Below are 25,625 nucleotides of genomic sequence, written 5' to 3' on the forward strand. Positions count from 1 at the left end.
TCACTTTAAAAAAAATAATACAACCAGTGAGAAAGCAACACATGTTGAAAAGAGTAGTTACTAATTTTGTCAACCATAGACAGATGTGCCTACATTTTTATTTTGTTTCTGATTTTGTGTGACTGTCTTTTTACAGTTAAAGTTTATTTGTTTTTTTATGGTTGTTATGGCTGGACTGTAGACAGGTAGATATATTCTACTCTGGCCCATTCAAGTTTAATGTTTTATGGTAGACACTGCTCAAAGCCACACACTACTTAGATGATTAAGGGGGCAATTTATCACTATCTGTATCTGAGGATGCGGACGGAATGTGATAAATTCAACCCAATCAGCACTGTGATAATTGACTACATTGTATGGATGTATCAATTATCACATGCAGCCACAGAGCTTGTGAGAAACTCTGTCCATGTGCTACCACTTTCCAGCATTATCGGGGTATTTTTCATAAATAAATATGCCCATAAGAGTCATAATAAATATCAATGATCTCTACCATCAAAGTCATTCTAATTGTTTTCTGTATAAACGCAACTTTCTCTATTTAAAAAGCCTAAGGAAAGGGCATATTATGGCTTGGCTTACAATCTTTTGACATTCTCTTGATAATGGAAAGTTGAAATGTCAAGATCGCAAGTAGATAGGTTAGAGACAACTGTAAAATTTAATTAGTACCACAAAATGCGGTCATCATTTATTAATAACAAATTACATTAAAGATCAAAATGGTGTCATGGAATGTAGAGGACAGCAGATCCTATTAAACAATCATTATAAACAAGTAAGACCCTGCCAGCATCAATGGTATGAAAACGGGGGTCAGTTGGCTAACCCCTGATTGCATAGCTCAGATGGTCCCACTTCTCTTCCATGTCATAAGTGAGACCCATCCAGGAAGATAGAGTGTACAGCCTCTGGAAAAGAAACTATCAGCCAAAAAGTCACTGTGGGACAAAGTGCACCTGCTATGCCAATAGAATGTTTGTGATCTGCCAGACCCAATCTACCATGGCAGGATGCCCTCTATGTGGAAGCAAATGCCACCAAATAAAGCATAACAAAATCCTGCTAAACAGACAAAAATATCCTTCAGAAAAAAAACAAAGAAAACATACTCAATCAAACAAATTCCGTCTGGGGGGTAAAGGTGGATGTAACAGAAGCAAAATCGATCATGGTGAACAATAAAGACTACTGGAGGGAGCAAAAAACGAGCACTGTCACAGTTTACTTCATGTCATATCAATCAATCAAGACACCCACATTACTGCAGCACCAAAATCCATGAGGAACTATGTTAGACCAAACAACTCAAACCAAGAGCCACACACCCAACAATCGACCAAAGTCTTGGATGATGGCACCATGTAAGGCTGAAAAAAGGCCTACTACCTCAAAGATTACTAAGTGAATAACAAGAACTCCAGGGCTCCAGTCAGTCAACACAAAAGAACCAAAGGCAACCCCAACCCAAAGACTAAGGGATCATCAAAGAGAGGACAAGGGGAAATAAAAGAGGAAGGAAAAGGGAGCAAGGGACCTGATCTGAGGTGAAAAACTCCTAAAAACCTGTCGGGTACCTCAAATATTATTTTAGTTATGATCCCATCCAGGGCAAAAAAACAAGTTATAAAATCCCTCAGTACCCCTGTTAGGAAAACGTTTTGAAGAAAAGTAACCCAGCGCAAGCTGATAATATTTTAATATCTGCAGCCTCTAAAAGTGGGTGTGCTCGTCCCACTAAAAAGCAAAAAGAATCTGAAAAATTCCTTTTCCCAACAAGTGGGAAAAAGAGTTGAGGCGCTGATATGAAAATATAGTGAACAAACAAACCATATAACAGTATATAATTAATGATTTATTAAAGCTATAAAAATGTTTATGTATATAGAGTACCGGCCGGTATATATATTCAAATTAATACCATCCTTAAAACAGAAAAATTTAAAACAAGTGCATTCCTGTATCTAAATGGCTACATTCCAAAATAACCTTTATAGTAAACATGTATCAAGATGCTCATAAAATATATATATATATATATATATATATATGTGTTTAAAGTCACACTTCCCATCCGCTGGTTGCAGTTCCTTTATATGCGGACGTATCTGGAAGTCCGTAAGGTGATCTTTAGTACAAGATTGATATGTATGATACTCAGGGTGGACTGTTAATTTACTCAGTGACTTGCACTGTGGAGCAGTCTTTTAGTTGTTGTAACCCAGACTGGGCACACTATAAGCAGTCTTTATATCACTGTATGGCAAGAGGGGCACACTAATCTTTCGTGCAGGTGCTTGTTAGCTGAGTGATGGGGGAGCTGGACGGCAAGGATTTTTATTATTGCAAAAGGTGTATGATCACATGCTCACCTCATCCTCCACATTGGAACAAAAAGGCCGCTTCCAAATTGGGCTGTCAGCGTTATTGCAAACGCTCGTCTTTCCCACCTCTGTGACACAAGCTTCTCCCTCTGCGTCGTGGCGCTAGGCGCTGGGCTGCACCCGGGCTGACCGGCAGTTTTTACTTCTCGTGCCGCCCGCCTCCGCACCAGGTTACCACCGCTGCTGGGACACTCGTCTCGCCTGCAGCTGTCTACTCGTCAGTAACCTTATTGCCTGCAGTGTCAGGCTCCACGCTGCCGTTTGGCAGTAGTTGTTCTCCAACTCGCTCCTCCTCATGTATCATCAATTATAGAGCAAATGACCAGTAAATGGAAATACCGGCTTGGGGTACACTCATCAGAATGTTTACGCGTTTCTCTGCCTTTGATACAATCGGCAGCTTCTTCAGAACAGAATGAGACTGTCTGTATAGCAGTGTGTATTTAAACCAATCATGATTAGATACACCTGTATGGAGTTTAGATTTAACCACTCCTATTTTAACTCTTTCCAGTTTGTCATTGCCAATACAGACTGCCTCACATTAAAATATATATACACATTAAAACAACAAAGAAATATATGTATATATTATTAGTTTGCTTATATTAATGGCTTAGTTGAGATATGTGTCCACAGAAATATTCTACACATACATAGCAAATATTACAATGCATAATAAAAGGAGGAAACAAAAAGTGAGAGACAATAAGATTGTTGCAATATCACCTATCATTAGTATTACAACCATTTGCAATATAGGTGTATAGAATTAGTTAATTTAATAAGAACAAAAAGAGAGATGTTTCTATTGCTCCACTTGCAGCAACATCTAGGCATAATTGTTTTAAAATTATACATAATAAGTGTATGGTACATACATGTGAAGGCTCTTCAATTATTACTAATATCAATGATAGAGCTAGGACAGGTATTAGATGTTATTCAACTCTACTGTGTCATTAAGTCCATGGGGAACTAACGTTTCCAGTCTATATATCCAGAAAGCTTCTCTTCTGCAGAGCAAATTAAATCTATTACCTCCCCGTTTTGTGCATTTAACAGATTCAATTGCCCTAACATTAATACTACTGAAAGTATCGGATTTCATACATTGTGAGATGTGGCTTGAAAGGGGGGGTGTCTTGACTCCCTTGTTTATATTTCGCCAGTGTTCCATAAATCTAGTGTGTAACATGCGAGTGGTTCTTCCCACGTATTGCTTACCACACCCGCATTGAATTACATAAATGACATATGAAGATCTACAATTCATGAAATTTTTTATAGTAAATATTTTTCCATTATTATTTGAAATAAATTCTGTGGTTTTTCTCAGGGCATGTTTACAGGTGGTACAGGTGGGTTTTCCGCATGCATGAAACCCCTTGGGGCGTTCTGGCATCCATGTTTTATTATTAATCCGTTCTTGTTGAAAGTGACTCTTAACTAATAGAGATTGAAGATTGGTAGATCTTCTAAAAATTACTGTACCTTCCAAGTCCACATTTTCACGTAGTATATTGTCTAGTTTAAGTAGAGCTGAATTCTTTTTTATAATAGACCTAATTTTAAATGCACAGTTGTTGTATTGCGTAGTAAACAGAGCAGTCCTATCTGTATTACCTATGCTGTTCGGTTTTTTAGAAGTCTGCAGAAGTTTTACTCGGTCTATTTGATTGACCTCTATTAGAGCATTCTGTAGTATTTTATCCGGATATCCCTGTTCTAGGAATGATTGGTATAGTTTGGCCGCCTGTTCCTTAAAACTACTATCTGTTCCGCAATTTCTTTTCAGCCTTATAAATTGCCCCTTGGGGATATTTGTCTTCCATGATGTTTTGTGAGAGCTTGTAAAATTTAAGTAGCGATTTTGATCAACCGGCTTAATATATGTTTGTGTGATTAATTTACCTTCGGTCACGTGTAGTGAAATGTCCAAAAAATTAATAGAGGTTTCGTGTATATTAAACGTAAAGTGTAAACCAAACTCATTATTATTTAAATTAGACGCAAATTGTTGTGCAGACAGTAAATCCCCATCCCAAATAAAAAACAAATCATCTATAAATCTGCCATATAGGGCGAGGTTCGCTCCGTATGTCCCCCCCCATATATGATGTTCTTCAAATCTTCCCATAAATAGATTTGCTAGACTCGGAGCAAACCCCGCCCCCATCGCAGCACCACGTGTCTGTAAAAAATACTGTGAGTTAAATGTGAAGCAATTGTGACCTAAAATAAATTGTATAGATTGTAAAATAAAATTCCGTAACTGTGATGACATATTAGGATCTTGTAGAAGATAGTGTTCTACTGCTTTTGTTCCCAATGTATGAGAAATATTAGAATATAGGGCTTCAACGTCACACGTCATCAATAGGTAATTTTGTTTCCAAGGAACAGTGGGGCAGATGTATTAATCTGGAGAAGGCATAAGGAAGTGATAAACCAGTGATATGTGCAAGGTGATAAAGGCACCAGCCAATCAGCTCCAATATGTAAATTAACAGTTAGGATCTGATTGGCTGGTGCATGTATCACCTTGCACAAATCACTGGTTTATCACTTCCTTATGCCTTCTCCAGGTTAATACATCTGCCCCATTATTCACTAAATTCAAAAAATTAGTGGTGTCATCAAGAACGGATTAATAATAAAACATGGATGCCAGAACGCCCCAAGGGGTTTCATGCATGCGGAAAACCCACCTGTACCACCTGTAAACATGCCCTGAGAAAAACCACAGAATTTATTTCAAATAATAATGGAAAAATATTTACTATAAAAAATTTCATGAATTGTAGATCTTCATATGTCATTTATGTAATTCAATGCGGGTGTGGTAAGCAATACGTGGGAAGAACCACTCGCATGTTACACACTAGATTTATGGAACACTGGCGAAATATAAACAAGGGAGTCAAGACACACCCCCTTTCAAGCCACATCTCACAATGTATGAAATCCGATACTTTCAGTAGTATTAATGTTAGGGCAATTGAATCTGTTAAATGCACAAAACGGGGAGGTGATAGATTTAATTTGCTCTGCAGAAGAGAAGCTTTCTGGATATATAGACTGGAAACGTTAGTTCCCCATGGACTTAATGACACAGTAGAGTTGAATAACATCTAATACCTGTCCTAGCTCTATCATTGATATTAATAATAATTGAAGAGCCTTCACATGTATGTACCATACACTTATTATGTATAATTTTAAAACAATTATGCCTAGATGTTGCTGCAAGTGGAGCAATAGAAATATCTCTCTTTTTGTTCTTATTAAATTAACTAATTCTATACACCTATATTGCAAATGGTTGTAATACTAATGATAGGTGATATTGCAACAATCTTATTGTCTCTCACTTTTTGTTTCCTCCTTTTATTATGCATTGTAATATTTGCTATGTATGTGTAGAATATTTCTGTGGACACATATCTCAACTAAGCCATTAATATAAGCAAACTAATAATATATACATATATTTCTTTGTTGTTTTAATGTGTATATATATTTTAATGTGAGGCAGTCTGTATTGGCAATGACAAACTGGAAAGAGTTAAAATAGGAGTGGTTAAATCTAAACTCCATACAGGTGTATCTAATCATGATTGGTTTAAATACACACTGCTATACAGACAGTCTCACTCTGATCTGAAGAAGCTGCCGATTGTATCAAAGGCAGAGAAACGCGTAAACATTCTGATGAGTGTACCCCAAGCTGGTATTTCCATTTACTGGTCATTTGCTCTATAATTGATGATACATGAGGAGGAGCGAGTTGGAGAACAACTACTGCCAAACGGCAGCGTGGAGCCTGACACTGCAGGCAATAAGGTTACTGACGAGGAGACAGCTGCAGGCGAGACGAGTGTCCCAGCAGCGGTGGTAACCTGGTGCGGAGGCGGGCGGCACGAGAAGTAAAAACTGCCGGTCAGCCCGGGTGCAGCCCAGCGCCTAGCGCCACGACGCAGAGGGAGAAGCTTGTGTCACAGAGGTGGGAAAGACGAGCGTTTGCAATAACGCTGACAGCCCAATTTGGAAGCGGCCTTTTGGTTCCAATGTGGAGGATGAGGTGAGCATGTGATCATACACCTTTTGCAATAATAAAAATCCTTGCCGTCCAGCTCCCCCATCACTCAGCTAACAAGCACCTGCACGAAAGATTAGTGTGCCCCTCTTGCCATACAGTGATATAAAGACTGCTTATAGTGTGCCCAGTCTGGGTTACAACAACTAAAAGACTGCTCCACAGTGCAAGTCACTGAGTAAATTAACAGTCCACCCTGAGTATCATACATATCAATCTTGTACTAAAGATCACCTTACGGACTTCCAGATACGTCCGCATATAAAGGAACTGCAACCAGCGGATGGGAAGTGTGACTTTAAACACATATATATATATATATTTTTTATGAGCATCTTGATACATGTTTACTGTAATGGTTATTTTGGAATGTAGCCATTTAGATACAGGAATGCACTTGTTTTAAATTTTTCTGTTTTAAGGATTGTATTAATTTGAATATATATACCGGCCGGTACTCTATATACATAAACATTTTTATAGCTTTAATAAATCATTAATTATATACTGTTATATGGTTTGTTTGTTCACTATATTTTCATATCAGCGCCTCAACTCTTTTTCCCACTTGTTGGGAAAAGGAATTTTTCAGACCCCTGTTAGGAGCTTGTGCTACCGAGCAATGAGTAGAACAGCCTCAGGTCTCAAAACTTGCGTGCTGCAGGTGCCCAGAAAAACTGGATATAGCTCTCTCAGCAGTCAGAAACTCATAGGCCTATTGCCTGAAGTGTTGAAGATATACACCTTCCACAGCCACATAAGTAGCTGTGCCAACACAAAATGAGAGGGCTCATTGAGGAGTAAGACCCTGTGTGGAAATGCAGCTGTCAACATAGTAAAATCAAATGTCAAGTGAGGGAGGTGCCAACACGCAGGGCTGTATTTACCCATGGCCAGGCCTTTGGGCTTTCAGGTATTTTGGGCCCACTACAGCTGACATTTGAGAAGCAGAGCTTATGTTATCATTTACACTTTCAGTAATCACATAGACACTAATGCCAAGGTGAAATACTGTAAAGTCTGCTGACCTGTTTTTTCATAGCGCAGTCGGTTTCCCTTTTCTATTTAGCACTAGTGCAATATTGGTCCACTGTCATTCCCTTATTGTCTGAAAACAAACCTCAACTGACGAGTGTGCCTTTCTATGATGCAGAGTCCAAAGTGCCTTTAACTATTGGAGCCCTATGGTGCATATAACAGAGCTTCAGCAAAAAATATTGATGGTCCCTAGACCCTGTGGGGCAACTAAGCTTCAGCCTAATGGAGCCTAGTCAGTCTTATGGATAACATGCCACTGCCAACATTAAGTAGCAAAAGTCACCTCCCACCAATGACTGAACAAAACAAAAGGCAATCAAGAACACTTGACAGGTCTGTGCGTCAGAGGATATGGAAATCATTTCCAAACAACTTATGTCCTAAGAAAAGGGGCAGACAGGGTTTAGGATCCTTTTGTTACCTCCAGGATGGGTTCTACACACAGCTGCACTACATTGGTGTGATTGGTCTGGGATGGTGGAAAAGATAAAGGACTGTGGGATCCAGTGGGCATAGCATCCATAGCTGAATAGCTGCCAGATGATAGATGGAGCTAGTGGTTTCAGCTAGTGTCAGGCAGCCATGGAGCGTTTCAAGTGTTGAGTCACAATGAATCTGTGATGACCATCTGACTAAGCAGACCAGAGTGAGATGTCATCTGCAAGCAGGTATTTACATTATATATACAGTGTACTGTATATATAGTGTGTGTGTGTGTGTGTGTGTGTGTGTCTAAATAATAAATATAGCACAAGCACCTGATGGTGCAGCCAATTTCAGCATATGTGGATATCAGTCAATTAAAGTAATCTGCATACTAGTTATAGTAGTGTGTTTTTTTCTGTATCAATGGGATCCAATTCCTCTTATGCAAAACCAGGAATGGCCAGTATCAGTCAAAAGGGCTCTAGACTTCTAAATGTTAATTTGAAGCTCTTCTGTAATTTATGAAATTAAAAATGATACTGTATCTCCATAGCACAGTTTATAGGTATTTAAAATGGCTACATTTATTTATAGATATATACAACAAATAAACAAAAAACAAAAAGGAGAATATAAAAACAGCTAAACTTAAATCCAAGTTTTATGATTTACTGTGGTAGTGTTAGTAGTCCTACCAGAGGTATAGTCAAAGTCCAAAAAAACAAGTCCACTGCTGTGCCCAGTATGAAGTGAGTAACAATAGGTAATGCAGGTAAGCAGCCCACATGGTAACTGCGCACTGCAGCTACGGACCATGAGGTCACAGCTATGATGGTTCTGATTCTGATGACACAATGGACACAGCAAGGTAAGAGCCGTCTGACCCACACGCTGTCAGTGATAACTATTAATGAGGAAGAGAGGCAGGGCCAGTGCAACATGGGATTGTGCACCCATTCCAGAACTGCAAGGTCATGATGCTGGGCAGATAGATCCTCAGCATCCAAATACTGCAGCAGACCAGGGGTGACAAAAACAGATAGTATGGGACATAGCATGACAATTTGGAAGCATAAGGTTAAGCTGGGTGAGCTGCAAGTGCTGAGAATAGTTGGGAGAAGGGGCAAACAGCACAAAATTTTGGAGAAGAAAACCGATGATGATGATGATGATGAAGAAGAAGAAGAATTGAACAAAAGCAGAAGGAATAAAAAAATTGAGAGGAAAACAAAAATATACAAAATGCACAAATTAATCAGTTTGTAAGCTATCCTATAGTCAGCAAAAAAAGAGGCCTGAATCATTACAAACTTCTTTCATATAGAATATCGAGGCCCAACTCCACCCTCTTAACTGATTAGTCAAACTAACAGACCAAGTGAAAAACATACAGTTACTGTGGTTCTTAATACAGAATCACAAGCCTGGCTTTGCTTCAATGTTTAATCTCCACAGTGTGAGTGGACTTCCACCCAACATCAATTAGTATTTGCACAATATTTTTTCCTTGTTTTCTTAATTTCCTGAAATAACAATTTTATTTAATTTGCTAAACTCATCAAAGGAAGTAAATTCCAGTCTTAATGTCTTGCATAGTACATTTCAGTAATTTTGTATGTAAAACAAGGTCAACAATATAATGTAATGTCATTGATACATTCAGAGAGATTCTGCAACAATTTTAACATCATTATGTTTTTCAGTTTACTAAAAATAAATGTTTTTATTTTCTGAACACAGCTGGCATATATTTCAGAAATATTTTAGGTTATAATTTTTATTTCGAACATAAACAATATTCATGCAAATATTAAAACTGATCATCTTTACGGAAAGCTAAAAATCATGGACATTGTTATTTTAATAAAATATCTTAGTATACAAGCTGTAGAACTCTTTCTAGCATATACTTATGGTTTATGGTCTTTCAGCATGATAAGATTAATCATTTAGTAAATAATGTATTTTGATCAAAGTGAAGATAACTAATGGTTATTAAGATAACACAACATTTCATACCTTCTACTATCACAACAGTAAGTTTCTCTTCTTGTTCTTTTTCAGGTTCTGAAACAAGAACTATATATTACTTAAAACATATGAGATTTATATGACATTTTATTCTGATTTCACTTAATTACAGTATGTACTCCACTAGAACATTCTAAATAGTAGGGCAATAGGGCAATGTGCACGTTAAATAACAGAGCACTTATTTAGGCTCAATTTTGGCAAAAATTTGGCTAAGTTTTGTTAATGTGTATTTGGCTCAGTTCTGAGCACCTTTGTATTACCAGTCTTCATCTACTAATCTTCAGGAGTACATTACCATGTTAAGTAACCAATCAACTCATTGAAATGCTCACAGCATCATTAGTGGGTCATTCTGATCTAGTGTGATTATTTTCATATGAAGAGGAGAATGGAGGTAAACAGTAAGCCAGAGACTGTTGGACAGATAGTGAAAGAAGTATTGTTACCAGTAGCACAAAGTATTGATGTGAGACTACTGTGTCACTGATGCAAAAAATTTGGTAAATGTCCAATTTGCTTATCATACATATGTGAAAAGAGTGGAAGGTGGAGGCTGGTAAGAGACAATAGTCCCCACAGCCCTTGACACTTTGGAACATGGTCAGGACTGGTAGAGTAGCGCAAACAAAAAACTATTGAGAATTTATAATATCTCTTGATATTGGATCACTGTGTGTAAATATACAGTGCAAAGTTCTAACTATTTGCCAATCAGACTCAATGTACATACTGTATGGTCAGCTTAAAATAGTCAGATGAATGAGCTACACAAATAAATCATTTTTGGACTTTAAAAAATATGTTTTGTATGTTATTTAATTCTGGTGAGCCTTTTGAAAAGTAAAATTGTGTTTCTGATCAATGAATGTGAGCTACAATTGCTGTAAATATGAACCACTATATTCATTAGGCATGTATTATATGTATAATTAGAATTAATATTGTTTATGTGTTGCTATGACAATGTGCCTATAAATGTGTGATTGTTGGTATATTTAAATGTTTTTTTACTTGAATATGTTGTTGCTTGTTTGTCAAAGAAATTAGGACAGCTTGCTTATATAACCAGCCTTTAAAAATAAATTTCACTCTGTTTAACTGCTGTAGGTCTTGAATTAAATGAATAAGTTGTAAGCAATATGGAACAGAACATCCCTGTTTCTGTCATTTCCATACATTAAAGGCAACATAGCAAACAACTGCTCCCACACATTTCCTGTCATTGTCTGACATGTGACTGCTATTGGAGCCAAACTTACACACTATTAGTGCACATATGCAAAGTCATTTTAAAATCACTGCTTCCAGGTGTTTGTGTGTAATCTCATTACACAACATTTTCAAATTAATGTCTTTGGTTACCTGTTCATTAAATTATTATGTAATATATGAATGTATTATATGAATGAATTATATGAATGGTCAATTTTAATGTTTCAGTCTACTTTCTAATGCATACAGGACAATTGTCTTAGGAAGGGCAGAATTTCCTAGGACAATAACAATGGATGTAAATGTAAACATTGTAGTAATGCAATTTTTCTTTATTATAACAATAGTCAGTAATATGCTATGCTTATTGTAGAATTCAACGTACTATGTTGAACGAAAGCTCTGATCAAAATGTAACATCCTATGCGATGTAAGCATTTAAATACAAGGGTGGTTCAATAAGAAAGATAACAAGTCCTCTCACATGTCTAATGTCCTCTATTTCATTCTAATTTTCTGTCAGGCCAGAGCAGGTAGACCATTGCTTTCCCTAAAGGCCATTAGACTACACTTCATATCAGTCATACTGTCCCACATCAGTTGTAAGATGACAGGGCTGGCGGAAACATGGCCAAACATTGAGGTGCGGAGTGGGATAAAATTTATGTGTCTAACTTTAAAGGACACATCAGCAGCTGCAAATCATTGCCAACTTGTCGAGGTGTACAGTGATTATGTAATCTCACAGACATAGGTATGGGTTAGGTGCAAACATTGAGGTGTGTAGTGTGATCCATCCATCTCCTCTTCTCTCTGCAGGAGTGCACAGTTTTGGTTCTCTGCACTCCTGTCATGTGGCATGCGCTCAGTGATGGGAACGGCCTTGGATGGCACAATATCACCTCCAGTTTTCCTGCCCTAGTATGCAGCTAGATAATATTGCCATAAGCGAGACCTCCAGGACAGTATGAGTAAAATTTGCCATGGTGCCTGACACCATTTTGCATTGCAGAACAACTCTTGTTGCTGAGGTACAGCTGTATCCTCTTATATCTTTGCTCCATGTGCTACAAGACCCATTACACATAACGCGTGAGTGACTTGTGACTGTACAGGTCACCAGTGAAGTTTGCAGCCTCAGTGAGATAAAGGCTATTCCAGTATCCCCCTCAGGTATAAATGGCAAAGGTACAGTATCTTGTAGATACATATGAACCAGAAATATATTTTTTTTCCAGGGGAAGAAAATGTCTATTTTTCTAGTATCAAGAAATAATTTGCAACCGTGTGATGACTGATAAATTGTCATCCCAAACATTATGCTGAACCTGCTCTTCAGTTCTTGTTTCTGTACTCTAAATATCTAATTTGTTATGTTTGTACTTGTACATAATACTGTATGTTTATCATCCCTGAGCATTTCTTTTTACATCTATTCACTTTGATATGTACCCCCACATTAGAGACTGATTACATACATTATTCTGTGACATTGCTTTAGTTGGAGAATAACACTAAACATAATAAAAAAAAAATTAATAGTGCAGTGATCCAGTCAGGATTAGTCACTCGGTCCGGCCGGCCGGGAGATAAATTCATGCTTGGAAGTGCAGAGCGGTGGGGACGACACATGACATGTTACATAGTTACATAGTTACATAGTTAGTGAGGTTGAATAGAGGCAAAATGCCCATCAGGTTCAACCTGTATTCTGTGTTAAGCTTTTCATATTATAATGCACGTGCTGAAGTAATGGTTTAGTACCAATTGACAACTATGATTCTTACCACTCCCAGATATTAATGTCACTATGTTAATTGCTATAACTCTGGATACTTTTTCCAGTTGGAAATTTGTCCAGTCCATTTTTAAATGCATTTACAGAGTCTGCCATTATTACCTTCTCCGGCAGAGAGTTCCAAATCTTTATTGTCCTTACCGTGCAGAACCCTTTCCTATTGTGTACGGAATTTTCTCTCCTCTAGCCTCAGCGAGTGCCCACGTGTCCTATACAGAGTTATTTCAATAAACAAATCCCCTGCTAACTCCTTGTAATGACCATTCACATATTTGAAGATATTAATAATGTCTCTTCTTAGAAGCCTCTTTTCTAGTGTATACAACTGTATTTAACCTAGTAAGCCTTTCCTCGTACTCCAGTGTCTCTAACCCTTTAATCAATTTAGTCGCTCACCTTTGAACTCTCTCTAATTCCCCAATATCTTTTTTATAATATGGTGCCCAAAAGTGAACACAATATTCCAGGTACGGATGTACCAATGATTTGTACAGTGGCAGGATTACATACTCATCCCCGTTTTATGCATGCAAGCACTGTACTTGCCTTTTTTGCTGCATTTTGACATTGTGTACTGTTATTAAGCCTATTATCTATGAGCACCCCCAAATCTTTTTCCACCACAGTTACCCCTATATTTTCCCCATTTACAGTGTACGATGCATGTGTGTTTTTTGTCCCAAAATGCATAACGTGTGCATTTGGGACATCATGCAGTGCAGAAGTGTGCTGCTGTATCTGATGCTTCTGGTTTTGTGGGCTTCTGTTTTTTTGGGACTCTGGATGCTGCCAACTGGTGCGGCACACCTCTACCTGCCGCTGCCTACTGTCTGCTCTCCTCTGGTGGCTGCATGCTGAGCTCCAATCACGATAGCCAGAGCAGCTATCTAGGGGCCCCAAACTTCCACCGGCCCTTGGCTTGGAATAACCCTAGGCATTCCAAATGCCCTATGCAATTGCCTAGGTTGCCTATAGCTAGGGCCAGCTCTGAGTGCAACAGCATAAATATTTGGGAAAAGGTAAGTGATTTCAATATGTTATGATTATTAACCAAATGCCATTTCATGCTTATGTTTAGTTACCCTTTATTATCACTGCTGGGTACTTAGATATCTGGTATTAATTTGTATTAATTTCACTCTAAAACAACAATTTTAGTAATGTTCATTTACTCTAAAAATATTGTTTTATTATTCACCTGAAATGAATTAGATCATGGAATATATAAGCAGTATTAGATCCTACAGTATAAAGTCTATAAATAGTGGTTAAACATATTACCTGCTAGAATTGGTAGAACCAGTTTACCGTCTTTTTCTGTCTCAAGCTCTAAACAAAGATGTTTTTTAATCACTATTTGCATACAGTTTTGTTTACAGTTTTCTAAGTAATTGGTACTTTTCCTAATAAAAAAATAATATTTTTTTTAAACTAACACAGTACATGATTTTATTGTTGACACAATTAATTAAATTAAAACATATAAGGGCTGAGTCATATGCAAAGGGACTGTAGTAACGGACCTCCATGGTAGCCAGATTTACTACCTTATGCTTATATGAGATTCTATTTAGCTAATGCATTTGCAAGTGGGAAGCTGTGTCACCCACTTGTTTTATGCCAGCTACTGCATCTGATATTATACAGTAAGTATAGGCACTTGTACCAGCCACGTGCTAGGTGCAATAGATCTGCCAGAGACAGGATTCTCTTCTCTATATAAATTACTTATAATCATAAAAAGCTTTTGATACATGTCTCATGGCATTCATATGGCACTCCAATAAGTCAGGGCAGTTCCATGTGCTTGCATTGTTGCTGACCCCAAAACATCCAATTTCATAATTGTCTGAGATCCATCTGACACAGGATATGACAGAGATACACAAAAGATACATATATTTGCATTGGTGCATGCACTGTATGCAAAACCTTGCCATTTGTGTCCATGCACAGAGATCCATCTGACTCAGAAATCGCCCCATAGGGTACATGAAAAACATACAATGTAAAGTATTTATTTACTGTACCTGCTACAATTGGTACAGACACTTTTTCATCCACTTTTTCCTTTTCATGCTCTGAAAAAAAAATCTTTATATTATTACACATGTGACATATAAAAGCCTGATTACTTGATATGATAATCAGGATAGACATTCAATACCTATATGTATTGCTAACACTTCCTTTTCCTTTTCTGGCTCTGCAAGAAAAATATCTTGTTATATTTACAAACGAATGAGTAAATGCTTTCCTGCAAACAAAATACAATGTAACCATTAAAGACACACAGCATTGTATATTTGGTGTGTTAGAGACAGAGATACATTCTGTACTGTAATATTTGGTGGAACTATGGCCCTGGGGAAACACAAATACAGCATAACATACTGTACCTATTGGTAATTGCACAGTTCTTTCTTCCTCTTCTTTTTCTTTTTCTTGATCTGAAAGAAACATTTTATCGTAATAATTAAAAAAAGTTCTTAATAAAACAAAATGTCCCATACTGTTGAATTATTCATCTTCAAATACATTTTTTTTACAATTATTATTAATTCACTAACTTTAATAAGGTTATTCTAGTTTGCTTCAGAGTTCAAGTAAGTTATTTTCTTATTCTGCACTATTGCAATCTCTCTCTTTCTGAACTTCACAGCAAGTAACAGATGTACAGTATTACAGTCTGACGGGTCACTGACAACTGTAATCCAGAAATGCAAAGTATTCTACATAATGTATACAGTATGTGCTTTACATGTCTCTGTAATTTGAATTGTATTGAAAATATGTTGGTATGGATCTAAAGGCATGACTGGCATACTGCATATGCAAAGTTATAAAAAGTGATAATAGAAACCATATGCCATTGCCAATGGGGTCACTAAATACAGGTACAGGTTGCCTCTCTCATATTCTAAATGTTTGGGACCAGAAGTATTTTGGATTTTTCTGTATTTTGGAATATGTGCATACTATAATGAGATATCTTGTGGATAGGACCCAAGTCTAAACACAAAATGCATTTGTGTTTCATATACACCTTATAAACACAGCCTGAAAGTAATTTTATCCAACATTGGGCCTAATTCAGACCTGGTCGCATGCAGGCTGTTTTTTGCACTGCTGCGACCAGGAAATTGCCACCTACAGGTGAGGGGGCAATCACTGTGCAGGGGTGCGAATGGCTATTCACCCCATACACAGCATTCTAGATTGATATGTAGGGGTTCTGTGTACTAGTGTATCTATAATGGGTGCAAGGTGTGTGGTGCACGCTGGCCCCTGGGTCCAGGGGGCCCCACACTGCACACCCTGCATAATTATAATTACTACTCCATCGACCCAGCACTGGCTGCAGAGCTGCAACCACCGTGGCCATTTTCCAGTCATTCACACATGTGTAAAAGAGATGTCCCTGGAAATGTGGCGGAGTCACTGCACTGCCAGAGTAGGGGAGCCAGATAGGTACCTGCACACAGACCCCTTCCTCTCTTAAAGCACCCTTAGTTCTGTGTTACTTGTTATCTGATTAAGCATTTGGGAATGGAGAGGCCCACAGAAAGTACTCCTGGGTCCTGTCTTAGTGTGAAAGCAGTACAGTGGCTGCCAGTGCCATCTTTTTGTATGGGTTCAATGGGCAGTTGACCAAGAGCCCCAAGAGTATAAGGGCCCTTGGGATGATATCTGTGGGTCCCCTTTTCCAAGGGTACAAGATTTTTTAAAATAGGTCCTGGGGAACTGGAAATTTCCGACTTTAAAGCAGTGGTCACATCCAAGCCTGTTAGCTCTTCCCAGCCCAATATCTTGGGTTCTGTCTCAAGTAGAGTTTTTTTGTTTGGTATACTCCAAAAGCTGGTACTCTTTCATTTCTGTGGTCACTGAGAGCTTGTCTCTACTATGCCCAGAACAAGAGATATCAAGCTTCCAGCAGCTGGATCCTGCTCCAGCTCCATGCGCCTGGTATGCAGTTTTATATTTTTGTCTGTGGATTGCTCTGGCTCTTAAACTCTGATCCCCAAGTACCCAGTACCTCCTCAAAGGTGGAAGTCTCTAGTTTTTTTTATCCAATTAAAAGCTAAGAAATCTATTTCAAGGAAGTGGAGATATCTTCAGTCAAGCAGGCTGCTCCAAAGGAGGTTTCTGTCCACCCTGAGCTCGCCTTATGACACCTGCATTACAGTTTGACAGGTGTGCCACCCCAGTCAAACTCCTCACCATTTCCCTTTGTATTTTACACCCCCTACCACCCTGGAAATTATGCACCAGGGCCCCTTCATTTAGCCCAGTGCCACCTTCTACAGTTTAGTGTTCTCCTTCCAGCTCTATCTCCCACCATCTGTGTAGTAAAGGAGTGAATAGCAGAAATTACTGCTCCAGGTGCTACATGCTGAGTGGATGATAAAACACCCCCTATCAAATTTGTGACATCAAAGTTGCCACTGATAGCACTCCTGACACCTACTGCTGGAGGATGTGTAGGGTCCGCAATGCATTGCTTTGCCCAGGGGCCTACACTGCTGTTAAGATGGCCCTGTAGGTTGCTGCTATTCTGGCAGGTGACACGATACATGATAGATTTTATTTTTTGATGTGCATTTTAAGGTTGTTTAAGATGTCTTTGTTCAGGTCCTAGAAGGCTTTATAAAATAGATGTCTCTCAATTATGTGAAGCTATAAACAGGACCCAGACATTACTAAAACATTATTTTAAATCTAATGTACACCACTGGTTTATATTTAATATACACAATCTCCCCTGGAGTACACTGCTGCACTTTTACTGTGCCAGTCCCTTAGTATGGGTGGGCAGGATGAGAAGTTGAGTTAATGCTAACAAGATGTAGAAGGCTGAAGGAGTGGGGGCATGTCCGCTTGTCTTAAGTGCTCCAGCCCCCTCTGAGGCTTAATCCTGCCCCCACTGGGATAATATCTTCTTTTTTCTGTGATATTCTGTGTACATTGTTTGCCCACTGTAAATGACCATATTTTTATATATATATACACAGTATATATATATAGAGAGTATACAGGCAGCACTCCATAAACAACGGTAAGTATCCAGTGACCTCCTAGGTACCCCAAACATAGTAATCACGGATGGCATCACTCAGAAATAATAAACTTGAAGCTGGCAGGTAAATTATCTGCCAGCTTCAAGTTTATTATTTCTGAGTGCCGCCGTCCATGGTTACTATATATATCTTAATGTGGATACAGTCAGTACAGCTGTATATACCAGGGCTGTTTCTAGACAATTTGGCTAACAGCGTGGCATTAATAAAGGGGGCCCCCATAGACATTCAAAAATGCGCCCCCTTCAATAGGCATTAACAAAACTATTTTGCTCCCAGTGAAGGGGGTGTGGCCTTGCTAAAATGGGTGTGTTCTCACAGGAAAAGAATACATTACACCCCAGTTTTTGACACTGCAAGAACAGATCTCGGCCACCAGTTAAAAAAAAATCTGCCATATTAAGCCCCACACAGTAATGTCCCTTGCACCATATTATGTCTCCTGCACCATATTATGCCCTACAGTAAAGCTTCTAATTACTTTTAAATGAACTGCTTGTTGCCAGTGGTTTCATGCACTAGGTGTCATGCTCGTTGCCAGGGGTTTCATGCTCTGGGTGTCAAGCTCATTGCCAGGGGTTTCATGCGCTTGGTGTCATGCTCATTGCCAAGGGTTTTTTATATGCTGGGTGTCATGCTCATTGCCACGTGTTTTGTGTGCTGGGTGTCATGCTCGCTGCCAAGGGTAATGCTTGTTGTTAAAGGTAATGCTCATTTCCAATGGTAATGCTCATTGTCAAAGGATGTATACATCCATAAGCACTGCTACCCTGCTCCCCCTCCTCCCGTTCATAGTATTCCACTCAGGGGTGGAGTTTCATGAAATTATGTGGTTGCATTGTGACGCCATGATGAAAACACGTCATTCCATGAAACTTCACCCCCCGAGTGGAGTTCTGTGTAAGAGGGAGAAGAGGGAGCCAGCTAGGGTACACAAAGTGCTGTGGCAGGCGCCCCTTGTGATTGCACGGCCTGCCCACCACTAGAAACAGCACTGGTATATACATACTGAGTTATAAATGACATGTGGGTTATTTTGCTTTGTACTTTCCCATTTACACTTTTTGTAACTGTATGTGTTATTGTTATGTGGCATGCTAAATTATGATGTTGAACTCTACTATTTTTATGTCCGAGACCATGTAAGAGCTGATGGATTATTGTAGAAATTTTACCCTGGTGCCGAGAAAGTCTTTACTTTATAAAAGATGTAATTTAATATGACATGCGCCATTTGCACTTTGTGAATGAGGCCTAAAGAAATTTAGATAAATTATTCCCAAACTTTTAAAAACATATTTTCAAGGGATTTAAATTAAAATGTATTTTATGCCTTTATTTATAATATTTAAAAAAATATAATGACATGAAAAAATATGTAAATACACAATTTAGAAGAATTGTTTATCATATTTATAAATAACTTTCAATATTGTAATATAATATTGTAATATAATATTCTCAATAATTCTATTCATCCATGTTTGCTCTGTCATACAGTATATGTTTTCTAATCAATTTTTTCTTATTTACAGTATTTAGTGTATTAACAGAATATTATTTGGGTTCATCCTTCCACACTTAACCAATTACCATAACCGTAATAATTTATTGCATACAGTTCATTATGATTATGGTTAGCACTGCTGTAAGTACACTTTTTATTGTAAGCATTGATTAATCAATAAATACCTGTCGGTATTAGTACTTTCAGTATTTCCTCTTCAGATTCTGAAAAAATAATTTTAGATTATTTATCAGAATTATATTTTTAACTGAAAACATAAATACAGTTATACGAAAGCTTAAAATATAGCAGCTGTAAAAATAGATACAATAGAATACATATAAAGACTATAAAATAACACAAAAGGAAAAAAACAGTGGATACTCCAAAACTCAAGACATTTAAAATAGTAGTGGAAAAATAAAAACTTACCATTTACTGTATTACAGATCAATACAATGAATGCATGGACTACATTTCAAATAATATAGAAACAAAGCAAATCCAGCTATTATTTGCATTGTTTTAGACTTTGGGCCTAATTCAGAGATGTATGTAAACCCGTTGTTCATGTAAATCTCAGTTGTTTTTGGATTTGCATATGCGTAGAACCCACTCTGTGCATGTGCAGATCCGGGACTGCCATGTCACTCGCAGTGCACCAAATGCCACAGCATAAATGACATGCTGCTGGTGTTTGGGGGTGGCGACAGCAAGTGTTGTAGAAAACTAGGGTGTCAGCCCATTTTCTGGGCATACTGAAGGTAGTGGCTGCATCCTTAGATGTAGCTTCATTGGCTTCAGCCTGTCATCTAGAGCTACGTAAGAGTTAATCAGATGACCGATATTCATGCTGGTGATCCAATGTTGCATCTTCTACTGCAGCAGCAGATCAAAAAAGCATGCAGATGCCTCCACGTGCTTCCTGCTGCTATTACACATTTTAGCACAGCCGCTGTGTGCAAAGAAGAAGCAGCTTTAGCTAAAGCAGTCATCTCTGAATCAGGCCCTTTGTATGAGCCATAAAAGTGTTAATTAAGGAATTGTATATTGTTTATAGAGCATACTGACACATAAGTAAGAGTTTTATTAATCAGATTAATAAATAGACATACAGTATATAAAGAAATTATGTGATAATGACTAATAAAAAACATGAATTTTATTTGCACTTAGACATACTTTAAAACACAGTTATTGTTACATACAGTATTACCATGCAAGTCAGCCTTATAACTAATTGCCACTTTAAATTTAGCAGAGAACTTGGTGAAACATGCTTGCTCCTTAAACTCAATGAAACGGTCCATCCACAGAGTACAGAACATGTAATGCCTCCCACATTCTGCTCTCTGTCTGTGGCTGAAAATTTTAGTTGAATTATGCCACAAGATATTAGGATATTCACTCAAAGGGGATTTGTGAGATGCCTGTATCGAGGACTTCATTCAGAAGCCCATTGACTATTGTACATTATGAACATATTTTAATTAGGTCCATTTTATGGCAATAAATATATGTTTTAGAAATATTCCAGTAATGGAGTTTGCATCCTTTTAGGCCAACAGTGTTTGGATTGGATTTCAGTGTGATTAGCTGTTTCAGATGAGCAAATATTCTGCAGTGGTGCAAAGTTCTGACTATGCAATCTTTCAGATTCACATTTTTCTTTGCTGTTTTGCAGAAAGGCATTCTGGAGTAGATGTATTAACCTGGAGAAGGCATAAAAAGTGATAAACCAGTGATAAGTTCAAGGTGATAAATGCACCAGCCAGTCAGCTCCAATATGTAAATTAAAGTTTAGGAGCTGATTGGCTGGTGCGTTTACCACCTTGCACTTATCACTGCTTTATCACTTCCTTATGCCGTCTCCAGGCTTAATACATCTGTACTTTATGTATACTGTATATTCACATTTCTCAGAATTATTTTCTAGAGATACAGACTATCTGGGACATAACTAATTCTGCTATGAGAGGTCAAAGTGGTAGAATAAATAAGAAAAAAACTGTTTAAACAAAGTTATGGTTGCCTGTCAAATGTGTGAAATTCTGAGCCATCACAGTCTTCTTTGGGAGAAACATATAAAACCTATCAATACTGAACAATATGGTAATAGTACATTTCATTTTGTTTGCCTTGGAAATGAGCGTGATGATGATGTACATGGTGATCATTCTACATGGCAATAGCAAGTGCAAACCATAAGTACTTGGCCATCTAATATTTGTAGATGGGAAATTGTTTAGGGAGTAATAGAGAATGCAAAAAACGTATAGCAGGACACATGTTACAGCACACTACCAATGCATGTACATAATAGACATATGATAAATCAATAGCTCCTACAGTACAGAGATGGCATGTACCAGGTCACAAATATTTTTCACACTAAGACCTACCAGCTTTATACTATATGTATGTCAATACTAAAAAAAAATGAATACATGTTTACTTTAAACCACCTTCCTGAGCTTTTAGTCACTGGATTGATGATTGCTTCTTCCATTACAGATGGCTGATTGAAAGTGTTTGGGGTGAACCTGAGTTGGGATGCCATAAATGTGAGAGAATGGAAGCATATTGAAACTTTCTTGCATAATTAAAACCAAATATCAAAGTGAGTCACAGATTTTGAAGGGAAAATAACTGAATCATGGGAAACATAGTTTATGGAAATTCACACAATGCTACTAAATAATGCATTTAACAGCAGTAAGGTTCAAATGCTTAATATTAAATTATAACAAGTCTACACATGTCCTTGAAAAGATACCTAAATACACACTACAGTAGATTTGAAGTAGTACCAAATAAGGAAATGGATTATATAAATAAATACTAGCCAGATAAAGTGATTACAATGAAATAGCTGCAGCTAAACCAAGCCATAATAATAATAATAATAATAATAATAATATCAACACGATACATATACCCATTACAAAAAAACTAAGTCTAAGTTCACAAAGAAATACTCTAGCATATATTCTGTGATCAGCGAAAGCCACACATGAAGTAATGTCTTAAAATAGCATAAAATTCATAGCTTTTATCTTTAGGTGAACATTAGTTTGTGATCTGAAATATTATATCATGTTTCAGAAATGTTAAAATCATTTTTTGGGGGTGATTGGTATGTAAGCATACTAAATTACAAAATATAAGCAAGCTGTATAGTATTCTATCCAAGTCCAATCAACATTTAAGAACAACAGGTCATTTCCCAGACCTCAACATTTACCATTGTTGTAAGAATATAAAACACCATTTCTGCAGCCATGTTAGGTGAGGTCAATTCCTTACTACAGTCTATTGTAAAATATTCACCAACTTGTATTCAGCTAAAATACACAGTAACTTCAACTAATGTAAAAAAAAAAAAAAAACACATTTCTAAGCAATTGAACAATATATCATGGCTTGCACTTTTCTTTTTGAATTGTGGCTTCCGAGGTGTTATTTCCTCTTCTGCTATACAGTACCTGGAGGCACTTGTATTGCCATCCCCTTCCTCATGCTTCTGACACTGTTAAGATGAGTAGGGTCAGAGATGAGAGAACATTACTCTCTTGTCTCTTCTACTCTACCATTGTGAGTACTAGCAATGCTACAGGAAGAAAAATGAGTTCACTAAACTCAAGTCCTTTTGGGCTCCTCTGCCACCAATTACTGCAGAGTAGAGTATTTTGGATAGTAGAGATTAGCAAGATAGGGAAAAATGATAGAAATCTTATCTACAGCAAGTCACCTTTACTCTGCCAGAGACCAGGATTTTTTTGGGCTTTGATGTTTATATCAGTAAGAGCTAAAAAAAACAAGTTTAAAATATTTTACTGTAAGGATATTTCAATTAAATGAAAAATTATCATATCTTGAAACTAATAAGCTAATTTCAGACTGTAATATTATCTGTATAGACAGAAATAGCAACAATGATGTGGAAGCAAGGCTAAAGAGAACATTATCATACTATGATCAACATAATATTTTTTTTATTAATGGGCAGTTAGCTAAATATACAGTATATTGACTTCTTTAAAAAATGGTTACTTAGCTTTTAGGTTTGCTATGGGAAACCCAAAACACAATAAAATATTGTTATTCATATTTACTGTAAAAAGGGTTTATATGCACACACATAAGCTATCACCTTTGCCCTTAAGCCCGAGCAGTTTCCTTAATAAAACAAATGTACAATTGTGCAAAAAATACAAGCATAGCTAGTAAAGTGTAAAGTATGACTCCTAGTCTTAGAGTAGCTGCTGTGGATAGCCATCTTATTTAGATGCATTTCTGTTATATAGGATAGTTATTACAGGACTCTTTCACAGATGGACATATGTCTGTGTTTATGTATTATCATACACTTGCACACAAAAAAGTATCCATACAGTACACACATACCTGCAAAGTTTTTTGAAGAGGGAGTATGGGGTAGGGAAGACTGACACAAGCATGGGCTGAAGACATAAAATCAATGTTCATATAATTGCTGCTTATTTAGGAGTGAGCACTGGAGGCCTGATACAATGTGATTATAATGATGAAAGTAGTCAATATTTTCTAGCAACTGCCTTCTGATTGTCTTTTTGTGGATTGATCTCCAGTAATTCATTATTTCGCATTGTGGCTTCATTAGATTAGATCAATTAATTAAAATAATTAGCAGCTGTCTATTCACATTACTTGTCATCCCCACACTGACTGGTGCAGGCAATATAAACAAGGAATGTTGCAATGCTGTATTCAGTTGCCTTATAGTACATGTGATGTTTGCTTTTAATATTTATTTTGACTCATGTATTTGACTGCATTTATGTGTTTGAATACAACATTATAATATATTTATAAAATGTTATGTATAATTAAGTTTAGTAATATTTCTATGTAACCAACATTTTTATGCCTAAATATATCTATCATTCTCTTTCATCCTGGTGTGGTAAGTGTTTCGGGAGGTGCTTCTCTTGGTCAGCAGAGAATGAAATATTTAAAAACCAGTACTGAAAAATATTCCATGGATTGAAGATTTTATACGCAGGGTTTGGAAAGTACAGTACAGTACAGTACAGTACAGACAGTACAGGCTTTCCCCGGCTGCCTTCTTTTATACAGGTCCCCGTCACAGTTGTGTACTGTTCTATATAAGTTCTATGTAAAGAGATGGATTGGTACCAAAAATGTTATTCTATATGACAATTGGGATCTCACTAAATGACATATGTAAAATAGTTTATTTGCTGTTTTTATAACTTTGCATATGGTTTAATTTTGATAAATGAAAGATTATAAATGCTATCACTAAATAGTAAAGTCACAACTACCATGGTATGTAGTTTTTGGTAGTTTACTCTCTTTTTTTGGTGTTAAAGGATGTTTCTTTAAAGTCACATTCTAATATAGCATATTCTAATATACCCACATTCTAATATAGCATATTTCTTAGTTTTTAGCACAAAATTATTTTAAGCCAATCATCAAAGAAAATATCTGTAAAATTGTTTTATGTATAGTCAATTTGTAAGAATACATATTCATTTATTATTGAAGAGCAGCAATCTAAATGTATAGAAAGTAGCAAAAGCTCTATAAATAAGATGTATCAAATTGTAACAAATTATGTATTTTCACTTTCTAATTGCTTATTTTATAAGCAAGTGTTAGTTTTATGATTTGTGTGGTAGGTGTGTTACTGTAGCTGAAAAACACACTGTTTTTATTTATTTTTTTAAATTATATATGCTTATTTTTACCCGATATCTAGTAGGATAAGCATTATATGAGCCTAAACACTATATTTATTTATATTACAAGTAAACTGTAGATTATTGTCTAGTATCAGTTTCTTCTGAAAACCCAAAACAATTGTACTTATTGCACTATATTTAATAAATGTAATTCTCAGTTTGAAGATAATTATTGATGACAGTTGTTACTGAAGAGAAAAAGAGATCTTTCACTCATTATAACAAGCCTTCTTTCTTCTTCTTATATTTATTATTATTATTATTATTATAATTATAATTATTATTATTATCCT

General features: G+C 36.9%; 1 protein-coding gene across 1 annotated transcript in view; it reads right to left on the minus strand.

Moving 5' to 3' along the window:
* TRDN (triadin) overlaps window positions 1-25,625 on the minus strand; it is an 862,718-nt gene that overhangs the window by 237,865 nt on the left and 599,228 nt on the right. The window contains exons 34-39 of the mRNA XM_063919338.1: window positions 19,768-19,806; window positions 15,397-15,447; window positions 15,165-15,203; window positions 15,028-15,078; window positions 14,279-14,326; window positions 9,973-10,020 (exon numbers count right to left, since the gene is read on the minus strand). Of these exons, the coding sequence (XP_063775408.1) occupies window positions 9,973-10,020; window positions 14,279-14,326; window positions 15,028-15,078; window positions 15,165-15,203; window positions 15,397-15,447; window positions 19,768-19,806 (276 nt within the window). The remainder of the gene's footprint in view (window positions 1-9,972; window positions 10,021-14,278; window positions 14,327-15,027; window positions 15,079-15,164; window positions 15,204-15,396; window positions 15,448-19,767; window positions 19,807-25,625) is intronic.

This window comes from Pseudophryne corroboree, chromosome 4 (genome assembly GCF_028390025.1).
Source record: "Pseudophryne corroboree isolate aPseCor3 chromosome 4, aPseCor3.hap2, whole genome shotgun sequence".
Lineage (NCBI taxonomy): Eukaryota > Metazoa > Chordata > Amphibia > Anura > Myobatrachidae > Pseudophryne > Pseudophryne corroboree.